At 42.7% G+C, this 22,822-nt stretch overlaps 2 protein-coding genes across 2 annotated transcripts; both read right to left on the bottom strand.

The window, feature by feature from the left end:
* LOC8075374 lies at positions 1,015–6,776 on the bottom strand. Its single transcript, XM_002444313.2, has 7 exons — positions 5,973–6,776; positions 4,505–4,648; positions 4,049–4,414; positions 3,124–3,366; positions 2,300–2,392; positions 1,722–1,922; positions 1,015–1,625 (listed from the first exon to the last, which is right to left on the bottom strand). The coding sequence occupies exons 1-7, from the start codon at positions 6,759–6,761 to the stop codon at positions 1,413–1,415; spliced, it is 2,049 nt and encodes a 682-aa protein (XP_002444358.2). The 5' UTR covers positions 6,762–6,776; the 3' UTR covers positions 1,015–1,412.
* Positions 12,074–17,728, bottom strand: LOC8075627 (betaine aldehyde dehydrogenase 2). Its single transcript, XM_002444312.2, has 15 exons — positions 17,497–17,728; positions 17,224–17,366; positions 16,581–16,661; positions 16,346–16,494; positions 15,680–15,772; positions 15,481–15,604; positions 15,320–15,385; positions 15,092–15,158; positions 14,432–14,508; positions 13,568–13,681; positions 13,111–13,188; positions 12,886–13,037; positions 12,721–12,781; positions 12,400–12,506; positions 12,074–12,314 (listed from the first exon to the last, which is right to left on the bottom strand). Exons 1-15 carry the CDS (start codon positions 17,609–17,611, stop codon positions 12,224–12,226), a joined length of 1,518 nt encoding a protein of 505 aa, XP_002444357.1. The 5' UTR covers positions 17,612–17,728; the 3' UTR covers positions 12,074–12,223.

Below are 22,822 nucleotides of genomic sequence, written 5' to 3'. Positions count from 1 at the left end.
GGCTATGTTCAGATATCTGTCAGGAACCGTCAATGAACTATTCACGTATTAGCTACTAAGGCATTACTTAATTATGTAAATTTAGCGTTGAGCAAGTAAATTTTACAGCACACACCTTGATGAGGCCTTGTTTAGTTTACCCCAAAAGCCAAAACTTTTCGAGATTCTCCGTCACATTGAATCTTGCGGCACACGTGCATGAAGCATTAAATATAGTCAAAAACAAAAACTAATTACATAGTTTGTTTGTAAATTGCGAGATGAATCTTTTAAGCCTAGTTAGTCCATAATTGGACAATATTTGCCACAAACAAATAAAAGTGTTACAGTACTCCAAACCAAAAAAAAATGGAAACTAAACAAGGCCTAAGGCTTCAGACTTTAGATACGAGATGCATGTGGCCATAGGTGTGCCAAATCTTTGCTTAGTTTGTACTGTACACAGTATTTCAGAAAAGTCGCTGCACATTTTTTTGTGTGTTTTCGTTTCTGGTACCTTGTGAGGTTATGTAAGCTTGTGGCGATGTGTATTGTAGAAGGTTTGAAAAGAGATGTTGCAGCGACGAATCGTGTAGGTGAAGGAGATTGGCATATATAGCACACATTGCCATATCTGGAGCAGTTCTCATTTTCTAATGTCTCATGAGACTGTTGCATTAATTAGAGCATCTCCAAGGGTACTCCATATTCCTTCCTCATCCATGTTTTTATGAAAAAAGAAGAAAAAGAATCATCTCTAAGAGTTTCTCATAGGTCTTTCTCCTATCTTCCCACGTTAGGCAAATCATCATCATCTAGGCGCAAATATAAGAGCGCGCATCCGGAGAATTAGAATGAGGTGGGAAAGAAAAAGAAAAGGAGCAAAGATAGGATTCCAAGGTGAAAGAGTTTAAACGCGTACAGCCTCATGCAAAACATGAGACCGATTTGTGAGGAAAAAAGTGTCTAAAAAAATTTTAAGATAAAAATATAGGAAACTCTTAGAGATGACCTGTTTTTTTTCTTCCATATTCATTTAGGAGATGGCAAACACTATATTTTGAGGAACAAAATAGGGAGAACCCTTAGAGATGCTTACAAACGGTATATTCTTACAAAGACCATGAACATACTGAAGGCCTGATGCGCGGCCGTTTCATACTAATTTTGGAATGAATGTCATCATCTGCACAAGCAATCACTCTACACCAACGAAGGCTAAGCACACTGCTGCCAGTAGGCCGTAGCTGACTGGCTGAATTAGCATATGAACGAACAGCTGACCACCTACAACACAACATACTCTCACCTGCATCTGCAAGTGAAACCACTGCATGCATACAGCAACAGCGTGGTCTATTTACACTTACACTCCAACTGACGCTAACCTCTTTGCCGCCGCCTATGCTTATAGTATATGGTACGCCGATCAGCTAGCAGCGCGACGGCCGATTGTAGGTGGGCGGCGCCGAGGGGCAGTTCTCGTTCATGTTGGCGTAGGGCTCAATCGTGTTGTACTCCGGCAGGTCCATCTTATACTCCCCGAGGATCTGGCAGAAGGGGAGCCTGTCTGCCGCCGCGTTGCACCAGCTGGGCAGCCTCGTCTGGTTGTCCTCGAAGATCTTGAGCATGTACGCGTCCCGGATCTACAAAGGGACACCAGGGGATTTTGTCACTTGAACCGGATGCAGCACAGACAGTTCAGAAATGAAAGGTGAACTGAAGTCAGGAGAAGCACTTACGGTGAATTCAGTGACCTGGATTGACTCCGTGAAGGGCGCGAAAACTCCGGCCGCCTTGTACATTGACAGGATGAAGGCGACACACGTCGTTGATTTGCCATCGCTGTATTCCCAATCATCTCGTTCAGGTATGGTGAGCAGCTGGTTGAAAGACAAGCCGCGTTTCTCGGTCTCTGAAATGACCCCATGAAGGTCCAGTTTCTACATCCAAGCATAGATACTAGTCATTGAGCTTTTAGTCACTTTGAATACTTCCATCCTAGAAATATAGCAAATAAAAAGGGATGAAAATAAACTAAACTACTTGCTTCACAGAAGCAATACAGTTAACTGTTCAGAAGTCAGGACAGGCCCCTGTTTCAGGCTAGAATAACCACAGATCAATAGCAAGCTCACAATGAACACCCCAGCCATCAGGTTTACTGTAAAAGCTGCAATACAATAATGCATACCAAGATGGACAACTGAAACAGAACATAGAACTGAACTCCACATGAATAACTACATGTTAGAAACAAACTGTAGAATTGTCATCAAGTGCGCATCAGCTCAAGTGTGATGTAGACATTGGCATATACCTCAGTCCCAAGTCGTTTATTAAGGGCTTCATTCCACATGTTAGAAGCATAGTGTGGCTGCAATCTGGTCCACATGGACATAATAGCCATTACCTGGGATTAATAAATATGATGAACTGAACAGAGCAGCACAACAATAATGTGAACAGGTGAAATGCTATGTGAAGAAAAGATATGTCTAGGATAAAACAAAATAGATAAATCTTAGCCAGGGTCAATTGGAACTTAGTATTAGTATTTATCTTGAAACTTAAGGCCTTGACCTCAACAATGAACAAGTTCAGCGCTCGCTGCAGTTTTATAATATCAGAATCCGAGCACCAACACCACACATTGTACTGTTACATTGTTAATTTCTTGTCGCTCCAAACTTATTTAGAAACCCATGTATTATTATATTTATCTCTACTCAGTCTGATATTGCTCATGATTAAATGATGCTAAGAGAAAATTCAAATGGGCTTTGTCTAAGAAGGTTTTCACTGTCAGCAAATGCTTAGCAATCTACAGTGGTGCCAGCAAATGGCTTGTCTGCTTGTAAGTTTCAAGTAAATTTAGATTCGCTCATATTATATATTTATATATCAAATTTCAATTGAAATTTATAAAATGGGTATGCTTCATAAGAGGAATTTTGGTTGTACTTCAGGGCGATAATGTCGGTAATCACTTTTAATATGTATCCATGTCATCTCAGAAACATGACAATGTGAAATACCATGAATAAAATTAATTATGGACATGGCAGAAGGAAAGTCTATGATGCAAAAGGAAAGTGAAAAGAAGGAACCCAAACGTGAGTTTTAGCAAAGATAAAGCATTACCAGGTTAGCGTCAAGAGGAGGAGGATAATTGTCTGACATTGTATCAATCCAACTAAATATCATGTTATGATAACCGTAGGGTTTTCCATACATGCTTCGGGCAAATTCCCATGCAGCACTTTCATTGAATCTGGCCCGTACATCAGGATGCAATGGCAGAAGTGCTATCTGAGGATTTGAGTCATCTTTAAGTGCCATTCCCCACCATTCATCCCATGGAGTCATACTAATGATTTCATCACCCTGTTACCATTGCCAGGTATCATTAAAAACTAAGAGTTACTAATATGATGAAGTGCTATAAATTTTAAGCGCATGAAGCTCATGTACTACTAACTACTAAGGTCTGACGACTCAGAGTGTAGTTTCAATTTACCATAGCACTAGCAACTGATCTAAAGCTCCATTCTCTACCATAGTCTTTTACTCTTTTATAATTAGGCGGAAATTAATTCTAACATAATACATATCCAAATTCTACATCAAAAGTCTATGTACCATCCACCTTGTTTCGGTTAAACATAGATGTAATCAAGGCTGATAATACTATTCTTAGATTAGATTCAACTTCTAACTTGGCGGGATAAAGTAAGATGGTCTGCAATGGGACCTTCTAAAAATCAAATCAGTTCTAGTCTTGTAGAGAACAAAGAATGCCAAAACCTGCCATCCACGTGCATTAGCAGAGTTTATGATTATGTGAAAACTAAATATCCAAAAAAGTTAAAAATAAATTTTGAGAATTTTATTGGTGGGCTAATATCATTTCACTACACAGAGTAAACAGGAAATCGCACCAAAGATTTGCTGCATAAAATAGTTAAGGCTGAATCAAATTTTGTATTTGTCATTACAATTGTTCTTAAATCATATAGGTCAAAGTCCTAGGTTATCAATCGAACTAAAAATTTCAGAGAAATACTACCTTTTTATTTTCATAGCCTGATTCTGCAACCCAGAGGGTGCCATTCTCATCTTTCAAGAAAACTGCAGTGTGCCCAGCGAATGCGCCGGTCACCCATTTCTCCAATGTCTGAAATCCACCCCATCGCCCTCGGATTTTTGAAAGGGCCAAAAAATCACCGGAATGTACATCCTCTCTCCTTATATTCGCAGACCAGGGTGCAGAACGTTTCTGAAATGAAGTTCCCATATGCTTCTGAAGAAATGCCAAGTTGGCATCCTGACCCCAACCGGTGTTTGAAAACAAAGGTACGACATCAACCAAGGATAACAACGTCCCAAGCATTCCAGATGGCATGAGAAAAACGGCAATTCCATGCTGCTTTACCTGGTGACACATCGAGTGTTAGGATTACTGGGAAACACCGAGCGATAATGCTGAATGTAAAAGAGAAGTCAACCTTCAAAAGAAACGTACATATTCCAGTTCTGCTGCTTCCTCCCAGGCTTTGATCTCAAAGGTGTGGTTTTCATTTGACCTCATGTAGTAATCCCAGGCTATCCTGTATGGCGTTGCAAACACGTACAGATCCATGCATGTCCAGCTCTGAGGCGATGCAGTCTGCATTGTTCCACAAAGAAACATTTGGCAAGATAAAAATTGACATAAAGCATGATAATAGTTATAAATCATTTTAGGTTTGTACTAATTCAAATTGTCATAAAGCATTTGACCTGATACAGTAACCCCAGTCCATCCTTTATGGAGACATGGAGTATAAAGAACACCTTTTCTTTTAATTACCCTACAGATACCAATGGTCTCCAAAGTGAAAGGTGTTCAGCAGCTGGTACAACGAGCAAAAGCAGAACCTAGGAACCATGCTGTCAGGGTATCAAGGTGGGCTAATATATGGGACCGGCCTAGGCAATATGGGCTTGGCTTTTGCTATGACCCATGACGAAGAGTAATATCAGGCAAGCACCACAGCAATGACAGGCATTGGATTATTCAGAAACAGGAACATCTCTCTACCTTCCTCTTCTGGATACGGCTCTTCTTCCTCTGAAGCTTCCCCTAATGTATGTTTGATGATCCTGATCTAGTCCCTCATGCTTGCTACCTATCTCGAATTCACATTCTTCTCAAGATTGCAAGCGGCGGGGTGCCCGGCAGCTAAGGCATAGCCTCTTGTCAGCATCACAAATTTGGGTCGACCTCTATCCAATGTAACAACCTATAGCTCACATTACAGTAGAGAGGGTGTGAGCTTTCATGTAAATCTTTACTGACCCCCTAGGGCGCCCGAAGGCGTGTTGTATCGAACTATTTTCTCTACCTTAACTTAATACAAAGACGCACAAACCTTTTGCGTGACCGAGAAAAAAAAAAGGCCTCATATATGTTAACACTGGTGGTCTGCTTATGAACGAACTAGGGGTTGGGCTGTTGGGGCTGTTAACACATGCTTCATATTTGTGCACTGCAGGACAGAGTGACACGGACGTGCAGACTGGCGATTTGGCATTTCTATTGTTTTGTTTGCCACCGACCGGGTACCAATAATGTACAATAATCAGCGCCCATTCTATTTCTATATCCGTGTTCCAAACATGTGTGTTATTTTGTCTTGTTGTAGTAGTACTATTAAATCCAGGCATCCAAAATTCGTTTGTCTCTCTTACAGTCCCAGTCAAAATTACAATCAGCTAGCCAATGTGCCTGCTCTGCTATTGATCGAGAAGGCAGAATTCATCCAACCCCCCCCCCCCCCCCCCCCCCCCAAAAAAAATGTATGGGATTTAATTAGAGTAATGATTTCGGTGGAATGCAATCTAAAGAAATAAATCAGTGCAACCCTGAGCTGAAAATGTCACTAGTTGCTACTAGTAATGAGCTTGGGGGCTCCGGGGCAACGTGAGTGTGAGTGTGAGGGAGCCCTCACCTTGAGGTGGATGACGGCGCCACCAAGGCCAGAGGTGGTGCTGTTGAGTCCCCCGGCGGCGGTCCCATTGCGGCCGCCGGAGGAGCCGGGGGTGGTGAGGCTGAGCACGGCCTGGTTCTCCTCGAAGCACGCGCCGCGCCAGGCGGCGGCGGGCCCGCCCGGCGCCACGGCGGCGACGAACGACGGGAGCAGGTCCACGGCGCTGTGGGCCGTGGCGCCCATCAGCTGCCACGCCAGCCGCCGCGGCAGCAGCGGCAGCACGTCCCTCGCCCGGAACGGCGCCGCCGCCCCGCCGATTAGGAGGACATGGAGCAGCGCGACGAGGAGGAGGAGGAGCGGCCTCCACCGCGGCGGCAGAGCGGCCATCATCGGCAGCAGGCCGAGGTGGCCGTCCGCCGTCCGTGTGCCGCGCCCGCGAGCGCCCCCCCGTGAGCTTTTGTTCGCTTGGCTGCTTGCGCTGTGGGTCGCGGCCCGCGGCCCGTGACGCCGCACCAGAGATCGAGCGGCCGCGTCGAGACGAAATAGGAATGGTCGGCTCGCTGTTTTTTTAAGAGCCGCCGCCAGCGACCGGCGTGCGTGTTGCGTAGGATAGGATAGGAGGACGGCGGCGCAGGCGGCGCGCCGGCGCGGCAGAGAGGTGAGCAGGTCTCGGGGTGCAGGTGCGGACAAACTGGCGCCGGGCACGGGACACCGGCGGGAAGTGGCAGAGGGCTCTCTATTTGAAGCGGGCGGGCGAGAGCTGGAAAGGATTCGATTCGGCGAGGCGACCCGTGCTTGCACCACCACCATCACGAGGCTGGGGAGGATGACGCCGCCTTTGAGAGTTGGAGGTTTGGAACGTAACGGTTGCACTGGCTTGGCGGCCAACCAACTGACACGAGAATTTGTGTTCTGTTCTGTCCCACCCGGATTGAATTGAGGTGTGTTCTACGTAGGTTCGATGTTCTTTTTTTTTTCTCTGTCACGTAAGTTCCAAATTATGAGAACTAGCACCATGGGTCCATGGCATTGCGGACTATGCGATGACATGCCCCTGACACGCGAGACCCGATGAGTAAATAAATTTTATTATGGGCGTGTTTGCGCCCGGCTGCGCCCCCCGCGTGCAAGTTCACATGTTTGCGAGCTAGGGCCAACCAGGACGGCGTTTCGCGAGGCACTCGCTGCCCATGGCCGAACACGCCTCTCGCCATGGCTCGAGGCCGAGCTCGTCCCATGTCGCCATGGTTGAGGGACCGAGCTTGCTCCGCGCCGTCATGACCGGAAGGCCGAGCTTGCCTCGCGCCATGGCTAGGGAGGGTAAGGAGGCAATGGCTGCTTGGGGAGGAGACAGCCATGCCCGCTAGCGCCGCGCAGGGAGAGGAGATGGAGTTGGCCATGGTTGCTCGCCAGGTGCTCGATGATATGTCAGTGAGGCTTCTCTGGTGGTAACGCTACCATATCGCAGTGCAAGGTTGCCACACTTCTTTGATATAGGCACACAAACACATTCTCATTGTGGCCTGGCTCATTTCATACAAGGACGCGAACAAGAGGCCTTGCACCAATTGGACTGGTCTGCAAAGGCCTGGCCCTATCGGGCTGGCCAGGCTGGTCGTGGCCAGGGTCGCAAACACACCCTATTAAACTGTCTTACGTTCTCATTTAGGTCGATACTCTCAAAATACACTTGTAGCACCGAAACTCGGTAATAATATCACATTAGTACTACTTGAACTTAAACGAGATGTTCAAGGACCGCTAATTTACTCATTTCCCCGCATGTCAAGCCCACATCATTGCTGGCGCAGTGTTCCGCATGGGTGGTTTAGTGCAATCCTGTTTGCTTGGCTAAAAGTACTATTCATAGATCTGTTGTGAGAGAGAAAAAACACTATTCAATGGCTGACATATTCGACATATAAGAAGATTTTAAGTGCAAAAAAGTACATTTTTAGAGCGGATGATAAACGCAAGACAAGTTTAAGACTATTGATAAAATTTACTCTCCAAATTATATCGAGACCCATTGCACAAAAGTAGAAATAAAGAAACCATAAGTAGAAAATTATGCATGACAGCACTGGTGCAAATACAGGAAACTATTTTTTAATATACCAACAACCAAGTTTTTTTTGTCGCCTCCTCCCGTATCCATCACCATGTGACAATGTTAACTGATTCGTCTGATTAATCATCTTTATCGCTATCTAACACTCGATTAGACCCTCCAATTCAATCAGAGATCAAAAACTTGATCGTTCAAATAATCATTCATTACTCGTGACTAATCATTTTGCAAAAAAAAATACTCACAACTAATCATTCGATTAGATCTCTTGGATGATCAATGCTTCAGCTTAGTGAGCTATATTTGTTTGGGCCAGACCCACTAGAATTTCTCTTATATACCTCTCCCTCACTCTCTCACCTCCTCGGTCCTCAATTCCGGTCTCCAGCTGCACTTGCTATGTGCAGTTGAGCTACATCCCCCCTCTCTCCCTCCCTCCTCCCTCCATTCCCGTTACAATCCAAGAAGCTCGTCCGTGTATCTTTCTTGATGTGTGCTGCTTCCTCGTCCCTCCTGCAGTTCTGCTACTTCCTCGCCTCTTCTGCTGCAGAGATATACCATACATATATGATATATAGGGAGTGTTTAGGACTGCTCCGCTTCAGTTTTTCTAACTCCGTGTTGCCAAACACGTCTAGCTCCATGAACTCCGCTCCGCAAAAAAGGTGGAGCTAGAGGTCAGCTCCATGTTTTTCCTCGATTACCTCAAGGAGTACTTCAATTTTTGAAGTTTGGTACTCCCACAAGGAGTTGTGAGATAATTACCCACCTTGCCACTCTTAATCACGGATTAATTATCATAAATGCTTCCCCTCCCAACGCCGTGACCTCATTTCTTCCTATGTGTGTCGTCCCTTGTCTCTTCACCTGCGCGTCATCTCTATTAATTATTGTATTTTAATTATGACTTCTATGAATGTTTCATCATTTGATTTCTATTTTGGTCAGAAAATATCAAAAGCAATTTCGATGAGGGGCATAATGGACCAATTGCATGGAAACAACTCATTCCTGGAGCTAGAGCAGAGCTGCGTGCCAAACAGTACCTCTTGCTCCACAAACTCTATGGTGGAGCTGCTCCACAGTGGAGTTTGTGGAGCAGAGCTACAAAAACTGGAGTAGAGCAGTTCCAAATACCTCCATAGTCCTGCGATACCAGGGCAATTAGTGATGATTAGCCGATTCAAAATCATTGCCCTAGGGCTTCTCCAAGACTCCAACATCGCCACCATAGTCCCCCTCCTTCCCATATGATGGTCTCGTTGATGGTGAGGACTGAGGAGGAGCTAGGACACTTTGTCATCCAGTCTAGTCATAATAGTTAAGGTTTACAATTTAGATTCAATAAATTGTGTGTTGTGGCCTCCAAACCATTCTCTCCTTTTTTGCAATTGCATAATTGAATACCTGTTACTCATATATCGGCTCTAATAAGAAGCGCGGCAAAACAACCCCTCCCACCAAAATCATTTGTCAATTACTTCCTTTATTCTATATTTTAGGAATTTTAAGACAAATTAAGAAAGAGTATAAAAGACACATGTACCCCTGTTTTATTTTCTAATCAGACGTTATCATCAACATGATTGATGGAGAAATATTGGTTGATGAATGTAAAGTATTTAATACAAAATTGGATGCCCTCCATAATGTATTATATTTGAGGACAAATTTTGAATGCTATAATGCACTATTCTACCCTGCTCTCTCATCAAGGTGTGGAGGTCTACTAATAAATACAAAATAGGCCTTACGTGTGGATCATTCAGCAGGTCTGTATATATTCTGCGTGCTTTCAGGCTAGCAAGAAAGATCGGCACTACATGTATGTAGTACCCGTACATGCTAAACTTTCGCTGCCACTTCGGCTGCTGCGGGCAGTTTTTGAACTGCTAGCTACTGTAGCTTGAACTGCTGCCGCCACATGGATCTTGTGAAGAGTTGCAAAGAGCTTGGACATGGTCATGTTTGCTTGAGCTTAATTATCTGTCGAATCTACTAGTTATTCAATAATGTTTTACTCTCACAACAAATCAGCGAACAGTACTTTTAGCTACGGTTTTTCAGACAAGCGAATAGTCTTGCTTCAAAGGTTTTTGCATAAGAACAGGCTCTCTGTTCCTTGTGCCCAATTTTAGAATTCTGTACAAAGAAACATTACCACATTTTTTGATGCTACTTGTACCATGGTTTCAGATACTATACTGCAAAAGCTATGACCATAAATTACAATTTAATCTTGACTGAGCGAATTGATTCGACTGCGAATTCAGCGAAACTCTTGACTTTTTATACGAGGTGTCAATTGATTTGAGAGAGAATAGCAGCAAGAAAGAGGACAGGTAGATCAGTCTTTTGCCTTCCTAGGGTAGATAGGTATACATCCTGCTAAGATGGATGGCTTTCTTTGTTGCACCTCCACTTGAAAGACGGCTGTCAACTTCAACTCTTTGAGGGATTTGCTTTCTCCTGACCCTCAATCCAAAAGGTTCGGCGTTGCAGTTGATACTTTCGATAGCTTTGATCCTCTCTTGCACGATACTTTCCAGAAAAGAAAACCCAAGTTTATGATGCCTCACATGGTCTGGTATCTCCCAACTCTACTCAAGGTGGTTAAGAAGCAAGGCATTCAAAGTCTAAGTTTGTGAAAAGAAAAGTTTTTAGAGTACTATAGCACATGTATAACTATAGCAATTAGTGTTCAATCATGAACTAATTAGGCTTAAAAGATTTATCTTGCAAAGTACATACAAATGGTGCAATTAATTATTTTTTATCTATATTTAATGTTCATACATGTGCCAAACATTCGATGATATAGGGTAAAGTTTTTTTGGGAACTTAACACCCCTAAGCTAACATGTGTCTGACAGGAGTTTTTTTTCCTCGATCTGCATATCATTAGGAAAAGAACCTACACTGGTTTAAAAGGTCACGGACTCGCCAGCACTAAAAGAAAAAAAAAGACGTCATTCTCGGTGGAAGTTTCATAACTTATTTTCCAACACATCTATATTTTGGAAACAGTGCAGAAAAGTTTCATTCACGTAAAACTCTCTACTCCCATAAAACTCTTACCATCTCTCTCTTCATTAATAAAGTGTCATATCAACATATTTAATGTCTATGAAACTCTAATAAAACTCTATTGAGACTGACCTAACCATTAACCGCAAACTCTGCCGAGACTCAACATCACCTAGGGCAGACAGGCAGGACATTCCTGGAGTCCCAGCCAACATCCACAAGTGAAGCTCTTCTGATGGGAGTGGCAATCAAGGGTGAGGTAAACTTAACTAGTGGCGTTAGCAGAAATTTTAAATTCTTGATGGCATACTGGTATAATTTTCAGTGGCAATACAGGGCATTGGTATAAATTTCAATGGCATACTCCCTCCATACCCAAAAAACTTGACGTTTAAGACATGATTGTGGTAACCAAGGAGTAATTAATTAAGGGGTATTTTTCCATCCCTGCCCTTATTAAATAGAGGTGCGCGTGCTATTTGAATAACAACCTTTCGTAACTCACTTGGTAAACACACCGAGCATGTGGAAGGACATCCACGGTTCGACCGCCCAGAGCAGCACTTTTTGAAGCTTTGCATTTTTGCACGACACTGTGCTTGCGTTTTTGCGTTTATGGCTGCTCGTTTGTTTGCTGCCGACGCTCGCGTTTATCAACTAGTTTGCCTTGCTTGCGTACAAACGACATGGCTTAACTTGCCTTGCTTCCATCTACTGCTTGCCTACTAGTAAACGAGCATGGCAACAGACTCCATGGCGGTGCGGCGAGCGGTTCACGGCAGACGAAGGGATACAAGAGCATGCAGCGAAGAGGAAAGGAGCAGGCGAGCGTGAGCGTGATTAGCGAGAGCGTGCGGCACCGCGGAGAGAAACGAGGCGCTGCGCATGCAACAGGATGAAGAGCAATTAATAGGGGTAAACGCGTCCAACTGCAGCTCGGCAATGCTAAAACGACAAGTTTTACGGAAACGTCGTGGGAGCGCAGGACGTCAAGTTTTCAGGGTATGGAGGGAGTACAAAAGAATTCTCTCAAAACACTCAATTCTGATCTTTATTCCGCAGATGTGCCTCTTTCAGTGTCTCATGTTCGATTTGATACACGGGTTCGTTCTGTATGGCATCCAAGATTTATTTATTCTAATGAAACAGACAAGTTTTCGTGCCATTTTCTCGTTTACAGCTTGGAGGGGGATTGGTACCAACCCCACGGCTCATCAGAGATGTACTCCGTGACTTGCTTGACGCTCAGGTAGTTATCAATGCCCCTACAGTTAAACAGCCAGTGTCAGTCAGATCCCATGAAAATAGCTGCTAGAGGTCTTAGAAATGCTGTCGTTCCATGTTACCCACCCTTCTCCAAGCTCACGTCCAAATCCACTGCGCTTGTTCCCACCCCAGGGAGCTTGGCAGAAGCAGGGTTGTGAGCAGTTTACCCAGATACATCCAGCATCGATCTCCTGTTGCACAAGTTTTCATTAGAGATGTGCAGTACAAATACAGCTCTGAGAGCAATTGCATGAATTGCACGTTGCAAAAGTGGAAATCGAATTTAGTGCCATGGTATCAAGAATATCAACTTCAACTCTTCAAATGACTGAATGAGTGATAACATGGGCAGAGGTATATGATAAGCAGCCAGAGAAAGTTGTGAACCTCTTCACGTATACATACCTCAGATAATCTCTGGCAGCGCTCACGATCACCAGAAATTACAGCACCAGCCAAACCATACCTATAAAAAAAGGATAGTGTTGTAAATTCATAAGCTATAAACTACGCATGAACTGCAAAGCCTGCAAAAGGATGTTGAAACAGTGCTAAAAAGAAGTAGCTCACTGTGTATCGTTGGCCAGTTCAATGGCTTCATCTTCAGTGCTAAATTCTTTAACACACAGGACTGGACCAAAGACTTCCTCCCTCCAGATTTCCATTGATGTGGTGATATCAGTAATAATTGTTGGTTCAATAAAGAACCCCTTCTCAAGATGCTGTAAAACATAAAACATTAGTTCTATCTCACTATAGCATGTGGATCCTTGTAAATCCAAATGCAGGCCTTACCGCCGGTCTAACACCTCCGGTCAGAATAGTAGCACCTTCGCTTTTGGCATTCGATATGAACTTCTTAATCTTCTCATACTGAGAATGCAAAAATATGAATAAGACTCCTATGAAGAACTATACAACAACAAGATAATCTGAAATTATGTATATGGTTGCCAAGATGGTGGTGATTAGGGTGTCATTTTCTCATAGTCCAGTGTCATATATGTGACCATAAACATTAAACCATGTCTCTTGCTCTAACAAGTAAAACTAAAGAAGGTGGTGTCAATCAGTACATCTGAACACAGATCCTCTCAAAATCGGAGGAAGCTACATCCTGTAGAAACTAGCAAGAACAAGAGTGTACAGCAACTAAGTCGGAAGTACCAAACTGTCAAATCAGAAAGAAGCCACAAATCATAGCATTGTCAATGGTGACTTGTTAAATTTAGACAAAGTTAACATGTAGTACCTGTCCTTCACTAACAACTGGCCCAAGTCTGCAACCCTCTTCAAGTGGATCCGAAACCTTAATATTTTTGGCCCATGCAACCATCCTCTCATTAAATTCTTTAGCAATTTTTGTCTGCGACAGTTTTGTTGGAGGCAAAACTTGATTAATATGTTACTGACAACAATACCAGAAGTACATAACTGAGATGTGATTTGAAAGAGGCACTATCACCAGTTTGTTCAAAAAAAAGATGTGATTTGAAAGAGTAATATAGTGGTAAATAGCCATTGTTAATCTACTCCTGATGATCCCAATTGTAGGTCATTTTTGGATTCAAGTTGGTCAAACTTCTTTCTTGACTCATCAATATATGTCAAGTTACATAGATTAGCAAAGCATGGTTGATGTTAGTATGTTACTAGTTCCTCATGACAAAATCTTTCATAATATGTAGTTTGTCCAATTTAAATAGTATACTTTTTTTCAGAAAAAGCTAAAGTCAAACTGTCACATTGGAGACCATGACAATGTCCTAAACAACCTACATTTGGTATCAGAGGGAGTAAAAAACAATCAAGTCATTGAAAATATACATTTGCTACCAGATCAAAGCACACAGTCCACAGAGAATTGAAGAGTTCAAACCTAGACCTTAAGCAATAGGACACATATATTGTGCAAAACAGGTCTAAAGCACATACTATACTGTTATTTGTTCAGTGGAGCGATTTTGAAATCGTACAATCTTCTCAAATCAGAAGTTAACGGCAGGGCGAAGAAAAGTTAAAGCAACACCACTCAAGGAAATATATTATTGTTGACAGCTATTAAGTGTGAAAAGCATTCCAAGTCACAGTACCAGCAACGACATGTGACACTTACATGGATAAGAAGACGAGATGTTGCGCTGCAAATCTGACCATTGGTCCAAAAGCACCCAAACAGAGTCCACTCAACAGCTGTTTATATTTAAAAGGAACAATCAATGATGGAAGTATAGCAGAATCCATGATTCCACATCGAGCAAAGTATCAGCATAAGTCAGTCAAAGTCAGAAAATTTATAGAAGTTCCCTTTCTTGGAACTAAAACTTATGTTCTCCGCAGAAATTCAGCCCTATATTTCTCAAGATCAATGATGAAATATGAAATCATGTAACATAAAAATAGTGCATCAGATACTTTTCATTTCATCTTTTTATTCAACTGGCATGCCACATCTCTAAATTGTGGGACAGATACACACAACCAATGCAAAGTCTGGTACTGTGGTCAAAACAATAGCAAAGCATGTGGGGTTTTTTCCCCGCAATTTTATGGACGTATTTTACAAATCCAAAGTAGCAATTTTCAATATTAAAGTAACGCTTGTTGTAGTAGACTGCTCAGCTAAGTATTTCTATCGAAATCCCAGATACCAATGAAGGGCTTTGAGGGGTTTAGGTGTTGAGCATTCTGATCAGTTAAATTCTTTGCAAATTGCAACAATCCACAAATACCAATGAAATTTAGGAATTTAGTAAGCCTTAGAATATACACGTACCTTTGTCAATGTCAACATCATCAAATACTACTATAGGACTTTTTCCACCAAGTTCCAGTGTAACAGGCTGTCAAGAAAAATGCAATGTTAAGGAATGCAATAGAATTTCGTCTTAAAAATAGGGAATTCAAATCATACTTCTGATAATTTTTATGAACTGAAAGAGAGCAAAAACAACACGGCACAGCGCATTATTACTAGAAATAAAACATAAATTCACAGACAAACCTTGACCATAGGAGCTGCAGCTGCCATAATCTTCTTTCCAGTTTCAAAACTCCCAGTAAAAGCGACCTAAATACACAGAAAACCGATGCTTTGAGGAATAATGTTTTCATTTATGTGTCATGCTCATGCATGATTATGTCATTATATGCAGAACAGTTTACCTTGTCAACATCTGGGTGCCCTGACAAAGGAGCACCAGCATCAGGACCTAATCCTGTCACAATGTTCAAGACACCGGAAGGAAGACCGACTTCTTTACAGATATCAGCAAGCTCTAAGCAAGTCCTGGTAATTCAAAAGGTAGGCATTTTAAATGCTGTTGCTTATAGCACGAACTCATTACAACATGCTAATACTTACACAGAAGCCAATTCAGATGGCTTTAGCACAGCTGTACAACCAGCAGCCAGAGCAGGAGCTACCTTCCATGTAGCCATCAGGAGAGGATAGTTCCTGCAACACAAATACAAGTACAAACAATAATGCTTTAGAGTCAGAATCAGAATAAGTTAAACAAGAACATATGAAGGAACATAAATATAAGTAAATCAGTTACTTAGTCAACAAATCTTATACATAGACAGTTAGACACAATAAACTAAAATGGCCCACCCAACAAATACATGAACAAGGATAGTAGCAGAATAATGGGCTTATGGAGCAGAAGCGACACTTGTACTAGGACAAAGCCCAATGTTCTATCAATATAGCAAGAATATTTATTGACATTGGCCAAACATTGACACAAGCAAACAATAAATTGGACATTAACTTGGATATATAGGTGAGATTGTTCAACACTGGATATGAATTACAAATATGAACACTGGCAATATTTCAGGACGATGATGAGGAAGGTTATCTAAAATTAGGTTTAAAAGACTGTGGTTAGAGAATAAGCAGTTTTTTTGCTATACAACTGAGATCTTAGGGGAAATGAAGCTGTATTACTCAATACAGGCCACTCCCCTGTGTGTTTTGATCATAAATACAAATAACAGCAAAGTGAGGGAGAAATGAAAATACCAAGGAGTTATCAGCCCAACTACCCCAATAGGCTCTCTCCGGAGGTGGCATTTAAAAGTTTCCATTGGAAGAGAAACTGGGGAATTTTGCCTTTTGTCCAAGGCTTCTGCCTGATCCGCAAAGTACTCAAAGCACCCAGCAACATCATCCTGATAAACGGAATACCAAACAGATCGTGATTGCAAGCTAAGCTAGAGGAAAAAATCTGCACACTTCCATAAGGTGTGTCACATACCATGTCCCATACGGCTTCATCGTAAGGCTTCCCACAATCAAGTGCCTCTAGCTTAGCCAGCTCAGGTTTCCTCTCAATTACCTGAATAAGAAGACATTTTTACATGCAAAATGTGGTATGCGTGAATATATTTCCAACAGAACTTTGACGACCCAACCAAATTTTACAAGACTTTCCCGATTGAAGTTTAAAAAGAGAAAGATCTTTTGAGGTGTTTTGAAACTGGAGTTGATGATAAAGTTAACACACCCTGTATTGATGGAAAGCAATAGTTTGTTCATGCCAAAAGCAGATCCTCAGTATTTCCCCTGAATAGATTGGTGTACAGTTGGAGGAGTTTAATTTGTACTTTCTGTGCCTTTGTTCATGTAACACAGAAACAGTGCGAATACACATAGCACAAGCACTGAGAAGTTCACTGATACCATCCCGAGGGTACAGATCCAGTCACCGTATCGTACCCCCATCAAAGCACAAAAGTAGCTACCACACACAAGTGAGTTGCCACACACACTCAATCCACTCTGAATTACTTCCTAACTTAGGAAGCACTCCTAGGTACCAATGCTTGGAAGCAGAGGCACAGCACTCGAGTATTTTTTCGCCCAATTAAATTAGGCTAGAGCAAAGAGGGCTAGCGTACCTTGGCGGCGATGGCGCGCAGGTACTTGGCCCGGACGGCCCCCGGCGCGCGCGCCCAGTCACGGCCGCGGTTCCTCTTGAGCGCCGCCCGCGCCGCAGCCACCGCGGCGTCCACATCCTCCGCGGTGCCCGCCGGGATCTCGCCTGCGCGCGCGAGCACGCAAACCCGAGCAGCGCACGCATCAGCGCCACGCCAAGGCCAAGCAACAAACTAGTAGTACGTACAACAGAAGGAAACAGAGATGGGTGCGATCGGGGAGGTCAGGTCACTCACCGATGTGGGCCTCGGTTGTGGGGTTGACGACGGGGAGGCGGCGGCCCTGCGCGGGCGGGCGCCACTCGCCGTCGACGAAGAGCTGCCGCAGCGGGACCATCGCTGGCGTGGCCATCGGTGAGGACTAGGACTGGGGCTGGACTCTGGAGAGTGGAGAAGTGGAGATGGTGGTGCGTCTCTGCTGCGAGATTGCGACTCGTCGCGAGGTGAGTCGGCAAGGCAACTGGTTGGTGGGATCGGCACGCTGCGCCTGCGGCCCCTGCCCCCCTGCCCAGGTGGAAAGCGACCCCGTGGGCCGCGGCGGTTTTGTTGGAACGTCCGTTTTCCTACGTGTAGGTACGTCGAATTACAGGGGCATGTGTGGACTGTCGACTGTGGTTGCAAAGAGCTATCTAGCCGAATCTACCGGCTATTTAGCAGTACTTTTTTCTCTCATAATAAATTAGTCAGTAGTACTTTTTTTCATGGCTTTTTAGCCAAACAAATAAGGCTTAACCGATAGTACTAATCAATTAAATTTTAACCCCTGACTGCTTTAAACAAATTCTAACGATCTGTTTTGTTTGGTTGAAAAGTCATAGCTGTTATTTACTAATTTATTTTAAAAGAAAATATATTGTTGAATAGTTATCAGGTTCACTACAATAGACTCTAAATTGTGCCCGAGAAAACCATCACAAAGTACAATGTTTGTTTTCATCAAGAATTATGAAAAGTGGTCTAGTAATAGTTGGCGGAACAAATCATCAGCTCCATGATACGATTGATGATGCTCAATCCACTTTAAATTTCTTTAGGGTCTATTTGTTGAGCAACAACTTTTGATTTTGGTTTAAAAGGTAGCTTTTCTTGTTTCTAACTATTTTTTTAGATAATGGATAAAAAACATCCCGCCTCTACATATGAGGATGTACGCAGCCAAAAAAGATGCAGCCTGGTTTTTCCTATTGACTTGTATAGTACAATTTTTAGCTCAGCACACTAAAAACTAAAAAAATAATACTACTTTTTAGCTTTTAGTTTATGTCCTCTAGTTTTTAGCTTTTTTAAAAACCAACTCAATAGTTGAGTTGTTTATTGCAACTTTGGCGCAGAAGCCAGCAAAAAGCCTGAACTAATACACTATCCATTATCCATAGACGCCAGGTTTTAACTTGATTCAAAATCATAGACGCCATATTTTAACTTGGATTGAATCAAATATATATTAAAAAGATACACTAGCATCGATAAACATCAATTAAATTCTTCATTAAATACACTAGCACGGGTGCGCCGAAGCGATGGCTGCAGTGAACGACGCAATCGGCGATTGCACACCAAATGTGGATTCAAGATGTGAGTCAAAGAGAAAAGAGGAAAGGGGATTGAGAAAATTGTTGCTTCTCTTCCTTCATTTGAGGGAATGGAGGATTTTGAGGAATTGCCAAAAAAAATAGGAAAAGAGGATTGAAAATGGAATCTGCTCGAGCGTATTTTTGGCATCTTGCCCCTTAGAGTAAAAGGGGATTGCTTTTAGTCAAGGTGCCAAGGTGCCAGAAGGAGTTACCAAACATATCCTTATTATATTTTTGATGTATTATTTCTGAGGTTTTAATGAAAACTTTCCTTTTTACAAAAAAATAGTATATATACATAAATGGGTAAGCCATGTATGTTGAAAAATTTCCCCTTGCTCCCACTTTTGATGTTTGTTGCGTCATTAATAAGTTATTTTGGTTACTCCCTCCGTCCACGAAAGAATCAATTCGTAGAATCCGTATCAATCAAATCTTTTTTAAGTTTGATTAACTTTATAGAAAAAAGTAACAATATATATGGCATATAATATGCATCTTATATATTTTATGATATTAATTTGATATCATAAATCTTAGTATTTTTTAAATTTTGGTTAATTGATTTATGATAATTCTAGTAATTGGCTCTTTTATGGACGGTGGATATGGCAACGCTCGCTGCACGCATGCTCTCGGTGTCGACGCCCCTGTGTGTCTGAAAGCAACAAGTGGGGTTTTTGTTTTCGCACCACACACGTGGTCGGTGGAGCCATTCCTATGATCAGAAACTATCAACTCTCATGATCCTCTGTGATCTTGTACATGTGCACACATCATCGTTCTCATACCTGTCATCTTTCTTTCGGTTCAAAGACCAACGATTCGCAATGATACGATCACGCACCACGTGGACACGTGGACCCAATCTTGTTTGTTTGTCTCATAAGCTATGATAGAAATTACTATTAGCTGATTTTTTGTGAGAGAAAAACAATGCTGAATGACTGATAGATTCGACTGATAAGCTCAAACGAACAAACTATTTAACATTGTTTTTCTGCCAACTATTTGAAGGACCGAAAACGGCGACTAGAGGGAGATGAATGCGAGCAGTAAATTTTCTCTTGAAATATTTTTGGCCGCTGTCCCAAATCACCACCGAACACAAATAAGTACCCAAACTGAATTACTCAAGCCAACTGGTGACAAGAGCAATTAGCTAAAATTCCTCACAATGGTAGAAGACGAACGTAACTGACGAAAATCAAATCGGAGTTCAAATGACCACGCTGCGAATAAAAAAAATGAGCTCAAGAAAATTTGCCAAGCACAGAACAAGGAGTCTGCTGAATTTTTGTTGGGCGATGAAGGCAGCACCAAATGCTAGACAACACTGGGCTCTGCTCGTTGCCTCAAAGACGATCACACTGGCCTGACGCACCTGCAAGAAATACGTGAGAAGGGTTGCTGGTGAGCAAACTGAAATCCACTTGCTAATACAGATTATCTGCCCAATGCACAGCTAGAGCGAACAAAACAAGCACCAAGAACAATCTCAAGAACAGAGATCAAGAACAACGTTGGTTGGCTGCAGTAAAAGAAAAAGATGGATCGGGTCTGCACCATCTCTGCACCAAACCTGGAGAGGCAAGCATAGCCAGGAGAAAGCACTGCCTGAAACAAAATGCTGATGAGCTTCAAAGCTCTTTGCCCACAACCAAGAACAAGGAAAAACCTTGATTAAAAGAAAACAAACACTATTGCTTGATTGAGACAACTCTAAAAGCCACTAAATAATCACGTGAATTGCTACTCCTACTGCTTGTCTGCTACGATGGAACAACCGGGAACCAGAGCAAAGCTGCTCGGGCCAGTGCTAGACACAGCACCTAGAGAAGAGACACACAACCGGTCAGCGTTAGGACTTCACGGGATCTGACACAAGCACTCTGTAAGCCACGCACGGCGCCTGAGCACCTCTGGAGTCAAAACCGATGAACTGCACGAACACAACGAACTAACAAGAAGAACTACGAACAGAACGAACTCAGAACACAGAACACAAGAACAGAAAAGGGGCGGCTCAGGAAATCAACAGAAAACTGACGGAATCCAACTAAAGACTCCATGAATCGAGCCAAGAATTCGCACAGATAGAATTCAGCTAGCTACAAATCTATTCCTAAGAAATCATCGCCTAGGATTAAACCAAACTCCGGGAAATTTAGCCAAGAACGAAAATGGGGAAAACTCAAAAAACGCAATGAACGAAAATCACTGGCAAAAAGATGGAATCCCGAAGGACAAATGGAGGATTTGGGCCTCCATTCCCAGACAAAAATCAGTTTTAATTACACCATGAAAGATTCAGTTCATAGAGAAAACTAAAAAAGAAAAACCTACAGGAGGAGACGTGCAGGAGAGAGAGAGGAGGAGGAGACCTGCGGGAGAGAGGAGCTGAGAGAGCAGTAGGTGGAGAGGGTTAGAGAGATGGGGAACTCCACCGATTTATTTATTAAGCATATTACATATTTCTCAAAAGTTTCTAGATATTTTTAAACGAACTAGCTAGTCCCAGAGGCATTCTAGTCCAACTCGACATAACCTAAATCCGACAGCCACCGCGCCTCCTCACCGGTAGCCTCGCCCCGAAGCGATCTCACCGATGCCGCCACGTGCCATCCGTCCGCATCGGGACCTCCGCCCGGGTTTTGAGGCCCAAACCCGCGAAATCCGCCGCGAGTAGTGTACTCCATACGCTTCCCCGCCACTCGACACGTGTCACCATCGTCTTCGACCGGCTGGCCCGCCAAGTCCTCTTGAGCATCGCTCGACTCACATCAGCCGTCTTGACTTGGTCAACACGGTCACTCCCATGTACGCTTGCACTTGTCGATGTCCCAGATGTCAGCCACCGCAGCTGGTCATTCGGCCTCCTGGTCCGTCGGTCCAAGTCTCACGTCCGCCTTTCACCGCTCCGGGTCCATCGGCACGGCACGTCTCTACTTGACCTTCACCTCGCCGTCGACCACCGCCTACGAGCTCCACAGCTGAACACCACAAGCCAAGAGATATGCCGCACACATAGCTTCCGCCATGGTAATGTTAGTCACCAACTTAACCTATTCGTGGATCACGTTGACAATCACTCATCACAAAATGTACCACAAGGGTACTTCTCGACCTTGTATTCGCACTATTTAACAGTGTTCTTCTCTTACAATAAACCAGTGAACAGTACTTATGGCAAGCGAATAGACATGTGTTTACGTGGGTACGTACATGCATGTACATCATTATCTGGATTTTTTTTACCTCTCAAAAAACATACTGAATTGCCCGTAAAAAAGATTTTGAAACATTTTGAAATATATAGAAGAGGTACTCCGTATGACATATCTTTTACCAATATAACCTAGAACATACCGCCTTGCCTTTGCACTTGCAGTGAAGAAATCAAGAATATGCTTTCTTGCCTATGTTACCACCAGGGACCTTATCATTTTCTGTAATGGTTGACATGGCACTTTTGAAAATATGCGAACGGAACAGAAGGTGCAGGAACACTGAAAAAACATCGAGTTTTAATAGGAATATATATACACGTGCAAAATAGAAGATTGCAAAGCGGCAAATTTTGAAGAAACAATCGTTGTATATATAAAAGCAGTGTCAGTTTGGAACAAATCTAGATCCAAAATCCAAGTTCAATCTTTTTATATGTAGACTAAAGTAAAGGTATTCATATACTTATATTTAGTCTAAGATATAAATAAAATGATCCGTTTACATGTTTTTAGTGTACGTGCAGCTCTAGATCTAAATTTTCTTGAAGCTACAAATTCTAAGATCTAGAAATCCATGATTTTTTTTTGGATATGGAGCTCTATCAAAAATGGCCCTAATAACATAGAGTCAAAGGCACAAACAGAACTCATGTTAGAAACTCTTCAAGCTACTATCAAACAAGGTACTCCATGGAGGATTTCATAAAACGTTCATAAGTTGATTTCTTTATGCTCATGTTATAGAATTGTTTTCCATAC

This window comes from Sorghum bicolor, chromosome 7 (assembly GCF_000003195.3).
Source record: "Sorghum bicolor cultivar BTx623 chromosome 7, Sorghum_bicolor_NCBIv3, whole genome shotgun sequence".
Lineage (NCBI taxonomy): Eukaryota > Viridiplantae > Streptophyta > Magnoliopsida > Poales > Poaceae > Sorghum > Sorghum bicolor.
Note: the sequence above shows the minus strand (reverse complement) of the source record. Positions and strands in the feature narration are given on the sequence as shown.

Bases quoted from the DNA above. Each gene is read 5' to 3' on its own strand.
- LOC8075627 (XM_002444312.2), bottom strand. From the start codon at position 17,611: ATGGCCACGCCAGCGATGGTCCCGCTGCGGCAGCTCTTCGTCGACGGC. The intron at 12,782-12,885 runs GTGAGCTACTTC...CTTTTTTTATAG, and splicing joins GAACTGGCCAACGATACACA to GTATGGTTTGGCTGGTGCTG. The intron at 12,315-12,399 runs GTGGGTAACATG...GTTTAACTGTAG, and splicing joins GGACGTGAGCTTGGAGAAGG to GGGCATTGATAACTACCTGA.
- LOC8075374 (XM_002444313.2), bottom strand. From the start codon at position 6,761: ATGGTGGTGGTGCAAGCACGGGTCGCCTCGCCGAATCGAATCCTTTCC. The intron at 3,367-4,048 runs GTAGTATTTCTC...CAATGGTAACAG, and splicing joins CAGGCTATGAAAATAAAAAG to GGTGATGAAATCATTAGTAT. The intron at 1,626-1,721 runs GTAAGTGCTTCT...GTCCCTTTGTAG, and splicing joins TCCAGGTCACTGAATTCACC to ATCCGGGACGCGTACATGCT.